This window comes from Wasmannia auropunctata, unplaced genomic scaffold, assembly GCF_000956235.1.
Source record: "Wasmannia auropunctata unplaced genomic scaffold, wasmannia.A_1.0 LD334555.1, whole genome shotgun sequence".
Lineage (NCBI taxonomy): Eukaryota > Metazoa > Arthropoda > Insecta > Hymenoptera > Formicidae > Wasmannia > Wasmannia auropunctata.
Window position 1 is genome coordinate 10,709 of NW_012028335.1, and position 8,277 is coordinate 18,985.

Sequence of the window (8,277 nt, forward strand, 5' to 3'; positions counted from 1 at the left end):
AGGTACTTAACTTCCTAAATTTTTTGATTGTCTGATTCTCTTGTCACACCAAATTCGGACTATTAAATTCTTTTTCTAGAATATAGAATCTCTAAATTCTAGGAGTTTTTGAATTTACATTTTCAGCGAAGAGTCCGTTGTTTTCGCATGTGAATGCCACGCTGAACGGTCTGCCGACGATCAGAAGCAGTGGGGCTGGAATCGAGAAGATGATGCGAAAACAATTCGACGTGTTGCAAGACCGTCACAGCGGCATATGGTACCTCTTTTTAACGTGTTCGACATCCTTCGGTGCCTTTACAAATCTAATCATGTGTCTGTTCCTCGCTTGCATTTGCTTCTCTCTAATACTGTTAAATAAAAATGGTAATTATAATTATTTAAAAAATTCTTATTGAAATTTAAATATGTTTTATATTTATCCAGAGATTTTCTAAGGATTTCGTAAAAACGTAGAAAGCCACAGAAAAATTAATGGATACATCAATAAACAAATAATCTTTTTATATTTAAGCTTTAGTGTATTTGCCTTTATTTTTACGTATGATTAGTCTTTTGGAAAATATATTTGGATAATCTCTAGAAATCTTCGAGATATTACAAATTCCATCTCTGATCTTCATGCTGCAGGCAGCGTGGTCGACAGCAAAGTAGGTCTAGCCATATCGCAATCGTTGATCCTGGTCAGTTGTGTGCAGTACGGCATAAAAGAGTCCATTGAGACGATGTCGCTGATGACCTCCGTGGAGAGGATTCTTCAGTATACGAATCTTCCCAAGGAGAAGCCCATTACCTCGGGCAATCCGCCGCCGTCCACGTGGCCGTCTCAAGGACAACTGATCTTGAAGAACGTCAATATGAAGTACCATAGGGATGGCCCATTGGTTTTAAAGGTAATTTAAGCACCGATTGTTTATTCCTTTCGAACGTATTTCCCGTTTTATCGCGCCGTCGCGCTTCGTAGAATCTGAACGTAGCCATCGAGCCCGGCTGGAAGGTCGGAGTAATGGGACGCACTGGCGCCGGCAAGTCCTCCCTGATCACGGCGCTCTTCCGTCTGTTCAACGAAGGTCTGGAGGGCGAGATTAAGATCGACGGTCGGGACACAAGCACGGTGGGCCTGAGCGAGCTGCGCTGCAAAATTTCCATTATACCGCAGGAACCGGTGCTCTTCTCCGAGAGTCTGCGTTATAATCTGGATCCGTTCAATCAGTACGACGACATGAAGCTGTGGGAGGCGCTGCGGCAGGTCGAGCTGAACCACGTCGCGTTGGACCACAATGTCTTCTACGGTGGTCACAATTTTAGCGTCGGTCAGAGGCAGCTCATATGCCTGGCTAGGGCCATTTTGAGAAACAACCGTTTGCTCGTTCTCGATGAGGCCACGGCTAACATTGATTCGCGGTAAGTCTCGACCATTCATTAGTAGTAGAATTTTATTTAATTATCATTTGATGATGACGTGCGATTTTGACTTTTTGTTCGGTGTATAATGAATAGGATAAATAATATAGGATAAATAATAATAGGATAAATAAACTCATGTACGAGTACACAATTAAAATTTTCAATTATCATATTATTAATTTCCGTAATAATTTGATATCTCCGCAGTACATGGTATCCGCAGATACAATGAATATTTATGTCGCTATTATTCCAAGATTTTAGAAAAAGAGCAGATCTTTTCAAATTTCTAGCATAGATCTGTATTCTACGTATCATAGAAAATTCTGATTTCTGAATTTTGTATATTTTCAAATTTTGCTTTAAATTTGTGTTTCTGCTTCTAGCACCGATGCCGAGGTATAATAAATATTCATATTGTAATAAATAGATTTTGGAAATAAAACAGATTTTTTTCACCTTAAATTGGATCAGATTTCTATAGCAATCTATACTTTGTATCGGTAGGAGGCTGTCATAAATGCACGATTTCTAAATTTAACATATTTGCAGTTTTATTCTAAATTTGTGTTTCTGTTTCCAGCACCGATGCCTTAATTCAGGATACAATAAGGAAGAATTTTAAAGAATGCACCGTCATTACAATAGCACATCGTTTGAATACCATTATAGACAGCGATCGGATTATCGTTATGGACAACGGTTCTATTGTGGTGGGCTTCTCCGTTTTACTAAAGCGTCAATATGTTAAGAAAAATATTGATTTCATTTATTAAAACACAACTAAAAGATATAATTTTATAACTATTTAAGTTGTTTCTTTTATAATAATATTAATTATAATAATTACATTATAAATTTAATTTTTGATAACAAAGAAAAATTGCTTATACATTTAAATAATAACAACAAAGAATGACTATCATCAATTAAATATTTCATGTTTGAATTTCTATAATTAGAATTCTCAAGGCGGAATAAAAAAAATTAAATCAATAATGTTATTATATGTATACGTTGTGATATAGCGAAAAAAATTTTGAGATTTCTAAATAATTTTCTTTTATAATTTGCAACATGGTTTCTTTAAAATCAGTATTCAATTGAGCAATACGTGTTTTAAAAAGAGCTAAGAAAATCTTGTAATTTTTTTAAGAATGAAATTCCTATTTGTGCATTTGATAATCAGAATTGTCACTCCAACAGGAATTCGATTGCCCGTACGAGCTATTGCACGACAAACCGAACGGTTATTTTTCACAAATGGTGGAGAAGACGGGTATTCAGATGGCGCAAAGTCTTTTGCAACAGGCGAAGAAAGCTTGCGAGAAGAATCATCGTAAATTGAACTTGTCGGTGCAAAATACCGATAACGAGATTGACGCTATCATCGCAGAACAGTCCAATTTATAAATACTTCTATCAACAAAATCTTATATTAAAAGAAAATATATTAAAAATTTTATATATATGTAGTGATTCACGAGAAAAAAGTGAAAAATCTCTTATATCTCCTCTATTTTTTTTACGCCTTTATATACGTATATAGACTACAAAAGAAATTATTATATTTTTAATTTTTCATTGTTATTATTATTATTCTGGTAAGATAATATTTGTCGTAATAAGTTATTTTCACAAGATTAAAAAAAATTCTCAATGATCGTCTAATTATTTAGATTGCTTTGATAATTTAATTATGATATTATGTACTATTCAGTTTGGAGTTGCGTTTTAAAGACTGACGATTATGCGCGCCTGAATTGAGAATTAATTGTAAGATTCACATATTAAAATATTATTGATCAAGAATAAAATATTATTAAATACCAATTATTGATTCGTCAGATAAAGTGCTTTACTTATTCCATTCGGAATTTTACGAGAAAAACTTGGCATTTACTCTTAAAATTTTGTTAGACGATGGATATCCGCTAGAACTAATATTTTCTAACATTAGAAAAAAGCTGCTCTCTAAATTTCATTAACTCAATAATTTAATTATTGTTCGAATTTTTTTTATACTTCGTTAAAACATAAGGAAAATTATTTCACTATTCCATACAATAGTACTACTGTAGCAGATAAGTTTATACAATTTTTTAAAAATATTTTAAATTTCAAATTAGTTTTCTCAGAAATTAATAGATGTATTACGGTACATAAAGATTCGTTACTCTTTCTGCATTTTAATATTGTTTATAAAACAGAGTGCATAAATTGCGATGCATCGTATATTGGACTCGTAGACTTTTAAAAAGCAGAATTGACAAGCGCAAAAATAACATTAATTGTAAGAGAATTGCACCGATTTCACTGTATACTATCTCAGTTGTTACCACAATTTTAATTGGAACAACATTAAAATGTTAGATGAAGAAACAAGTTTTAATAAAAATGATTAACACCTGAGATAATACATATAAAGAGACAACTTACTAATAAACCTACTAACTCCTACTTCTCAACACGCTTGATTTCTCTTCGGACTCTGTAAGCGCTTTATTTATAATTGGCTTATTTGACGTAGGTAATCAGTTTAAAATAATATTATAATTCTTTTAAAAATTGTTGATTATGAACCTGACATTCGCCTAATTTGAATTTTAATCATTGAAGATACGTCGAGGAGAGATTGCGGCCGTTGCAGTGTTACAAATCTATGTAATTACATCAAAGAAGATCCAAACCAGGGATCGAAACGTTTGTTCAAGTAATCATTATAGTTTGTATAATTCATATGAAAGGATTGTTTATTATTCCTTCATCGTACGCATTAATAACTGCATTGATTTGCATATATAAGATGATTTAATGGAGCCATTTAAATTCAATCTATTTTTAAAAGTTAATTTTAAATATTTTAAAAATTTATATATTATAAAACAATAATAATATTACTGACATCACGTTGTAACGTAATAAATGCAATTTATTGTAAATTTACTATATTAAATCTAATAAAGTTATATGTGCAAATCTAATTACTGACAAAAAATTTATCTGTCTCCTCTTTTTTAATCAGTTTAATTAAAAAAAGGTTTTTCAATTTAAACTTTAATTAAAATAAAAGAGAAGACAGATCAATTTTTTACTAATGCCCATAATTCGTTTATCTCTTATGCATTGTCAAGTAAAAATTCTTAAATGTTGTTTAAAATAATAATGTTACTGTTAAAATATATAATTGTCTATATAGTTATTATATAATCACTATTCAAATAATTAGATTCAATAACAAATAAAATTGTATTTTGATAATCAAGCTAAAAAAGAAAGAAAAAAATTTTTAAGTAGAGAAAAACGTATGAAATGTTGTTAAAAAAGAAAAGACAAACAAAAAGTTACATTGTTTAGTGCATATGTTATATATATACATTGCGTTATATATACATTGTGCGGGAGGGAGTTATCGTTAATGTTTCACATTATCAGTAATACTTTTAAAAGCCGATATGGAAAACAGCGTCACAGTTACTGATGGTTACAGTAAAGTTGACTATTGAAAAGCGTGTTTCAAGAGACACTATTTAAGAGAGAGAGAAACGAATCAGAAAGGGAGGGGGAAAAGAGGAAAAGAACAATGCTAATTGTTTGCGACTTTTTTTGCTTCAAGTGTCATTAGATTTTGTAAGACCGTGCTTCAACATGGATAAGGACACGAGCGACATGAAGCAAAACCCAAGGGAGACCGCGAATATCTTCAGTGCTCTATTCTTTTGGTTTGTTAAGACTTAAATTGTGTTGTGTTGTCTAAGAATATATTTGGCAAAAGAAAAGAGTAAAAAAAAAATGAAATGTCTTTATTTTTTAGAATAAAATTTTGATTTCCTCAAAAAAAGGAAGAAATATTTATCTTTTTTTAGACAGAAGAGCTGCCTAAAAAAGAAAAATTTTCTTCTTAAAAATGAAATTCTATTTTTTCAATAAAAAAAATATTTTTGAAAATAAAAGGTATTTTTTTCCTCAAAATAGAAAATATTTTTACTTGCGTTAGCTACTTTTTACCTTGTATATTTTACGCATTATACTTATTTTAAAGAAATGGTCAAGCATTATGATAATTTTGTCTTTTTATTCAAAAAATTAAAGCAATTTATGTTAAGCTATGTTTCTATTTTTTTTTTTCTTGATATCAGCTAACATTTTATATAATTGTATGATTAATCCACTTACACACACAGGTGCACATATATGTCATATTGCATCACATTGCATCGTCATTATCACGTAAGAAGGCATTAATTTATTTTCCTTGTACTATTCAGGCTTGTACTATTTAGCTTTTAAGTTTTTCTAATACAACACCATTAATGTAAATTTAGAATATAAAATACGCGTGTTAGTGCAAAGTACCTATTCTGCAGATTCTTTGATTTCTCGCAATACATCTTTACAAACTTTATCATGCTGGTTAATGTAACAGATAATTAGTTTAGGTCACTTTGCGAATAACTGATGTTTTTTATTTGAGGCTTTATATATAATGTGTTTGTGAAATTTGTATTATAATACCTTTAAAGCCTTTAATTCTTTATGTCATGCATATTTGTCATTATTGATAGACAGAAGAAAATAATGAAGGGAATATAAAATAGAAGAATAGAAGAAAAATAGAAGAAAAAAAATACCTTTTGCTATTATTCATTGCTTCAGTCATTATATTGTCGTAATATACCGATTAATTGCATATAGGTGGATGCGTGAAATATTTATGATAGGTGTTAAGCGTGATTTGGAGGAATCTGACATTTATCGACCACTTAAAGCAGACGAATCCGAAAAACTGACCGATCATCTTGAGAAGTGAGTTGGAGACAAACAAATATGTATAATTACGAATATACATTATAATATTGTTTGTAATAATCGTGTCTCTTACATTTGCTATACGAAGTAATAAACAAATCTTAATTATTTTTTTAAATATAAGGGTAAATTTATGGTATGTATTTTATATGTATTCATTAATATCAATTTTATTCTATTATTTTACATTAGATATTCTTTAAAATCTGAATGCGTTAGAAGACGAAAGAAATAAAATAAATCAAATTTACCAATAAATCAATCTGCCCTTTTTTAGAATTTTAACGCAGTTTTTTGTCCAGATATTGGAATCGCGAGCTTGATAAATTAAAGAAATTGAAATACACCATGAGCGAAGCTGGACAAAAAGTGCCGCTGAAAAAGGACGCTCATCCGAGGTTATATAAAGCTATTTGTAGCGCCTTTTGGTTGCCATATTTCATAATTGTAATCTGCATATTTATCCAGGTATATTGATATTTATAACTCTAGGCTACCACACCTGGGTAAAATTTACCCGGACCATTTTCGAAGTGCGTGCCATTCCGACAGGGTTGAAGATGTGGGGTCGCGATGTGGAGGAAAAAAATTTACAAGTGTCCTCTACAACCTTCCATTATAAGCTACGTCATTCCACTTGGTACTGCTATTCCAGCTGCGCGTAAAGTTCGACAATCAGTCTAGTTAACTCGGTCAAATAAATGTTTTTTAATGTAGAGCCATATGAGGTATTTTTCTTTTGAAAATACCACTCATGTTCTTTTAGAAACTATGCTCTACTTTTTTCTATTCGTCTCTGAAAAAAGCTGCGATGTAAAAGAAAAATCAGCCTTTTTTGGAAAAGATATAAAAGCTGATTCACATTTTTGCATTTACAAATTGTTTATGTCCTTAAGATCTTTAAATGTTACTATCCATTAAGTTACTTTTCTTACTGTCTGGCGAATAGATTAAAAAAAAAATTTCAAATCGATGCGTTTAAACTAAAGTTATGCAACAAAATAGGTAGGTTGGATCAATTTTACCCAGTGTGGTAGTCTAGGGTTAAGTAGAAACACCATGTCATAATAAATACTTACGATATTACTTATTGCTAGATCAATTAAATGTGTTGGTCATTTTAAAAAAGTGTTGTAAATTATTCCCATACAGAGAAATAACAGAAAAATTTATTGTTAGATGTTAATCCTCTCAATTCATAGATTCAGCTAACAATAAAGGAAAATTTGTTAGTCTGGAATTTCTTCCTCTCTCTCTATCCCTCTTTTCCTCTTTCTCTTCTTAAATCCATTAGATTCATAAGGAATTACGAAATTTCAATATTGGAATCATAAAGATATCAACGATTTTGTTTTCAGTGCAGTGTAGTGCGCGTGGTAATACCGATTTTTATAAGTTGGATCATCGATTACTTTGCCAGAGATTTCACCGTGAAGAACAAAACAGAAATGAACGAGGTGCTGATCTATGCTGCATCCTTGTTCATTTTGAATGTTATCTCATCTATGATGTTGCAACATGCAATAATGCAATCGCAGCAGATCGGTATGAGGATACGCGTCGCCTGCAGCTCCCTTCTCTATCGAAAGGTAATATTAATTACGGAATAATTTGGTGCTGCTCCAAATTTTTCCTAGGAAAAGAAAAAAGTTTTCGAAAGATTTTAAATCGGAAAAACAGCTTTAATTAATTAAATAATGATTGTGTTACACAGCTACGGAATCGTTGGAATCAACATGTAAGATATGTTCACGTGTGAAAATGGAAAAGAATCAGTCAAATAGAAAACAACAGCTTTTATTAGTTACAATAATAAGTAAAAAAAAAATTTTTATGATATCCAAAATATTTTATATCTGTTGTCTTACTTTTAAAAGTTGAAACTGGAAAGTCGTAATTAAAAAGTTTTTATAATTTATAATTTATTAATTATATTTTACATTAACACTGTTTGTTAAATTGTGTTCTTGTACTGTATTTTATTATATTAACTAAAGTAATTATAAGTACTTCAGATTTATTCAATGCTTGTAATATAAATGGTTGCATTGCATCCGACTT

The 8,277-nt window shown here is 30.7% G+C and overlaps 2 protein-coding genes across 2 annotated transcripts in view; both read left to right on the top strand.

Moving 5' to 3' along the window:
* LOC105458281 (multidrug resistance-associated protein 4-like) overlaps positions 1-2,845 on the top strand; it is a 12,924-nt gene extending 10,079 nt beyond the window's left edge. Inside the window, exons 12-16 of the mRNA XM_011703451.1 lie at positions 127-366; positions 631-893; positions 965-1,404; positions 1,991-2,120; positions 2,614-2,845. Of these exons, the coding sequence (XP_011701753.1) occupies positions 127-366; positions 631-893; positions 965-1,404; positions 1,991-2,120; positions 2,614-2,820 (1,280 nt within the window). The 3' untranslated portion in view covers positions 2,821-2,845. The remainder of the gene's footprint in view (positions 1-126; positions 367-630; positions 894-964; positions 1,405-1,990; positions 2,121-2,613) is intronic.
* A 2,051-nt stretch (positions 2,846-4,896) lies between these two features.
* Positions 4,897-8,277, top strand: part of LOC105458282 (multidrug resistance-associated protein 4-like) — a gene marked incomplete at its 3' end in the record, with an annotated part of 22,234 nt that continues 18,853 nt past the window's right edge. Inside the window, exons 1-2 of the mRNA XM_011703453.1 lie at positions 4,897-5,129; positions 6,103-6,213. Of these exons, the coding sequence (XP_011701755.1) occupies positions 5,056-5,129; positions 6,103-6,213 (185 nt within the window). The remainder of the gene's footprint in view (positions 5,130-6,102; positions 6,214-8,277) is intronic.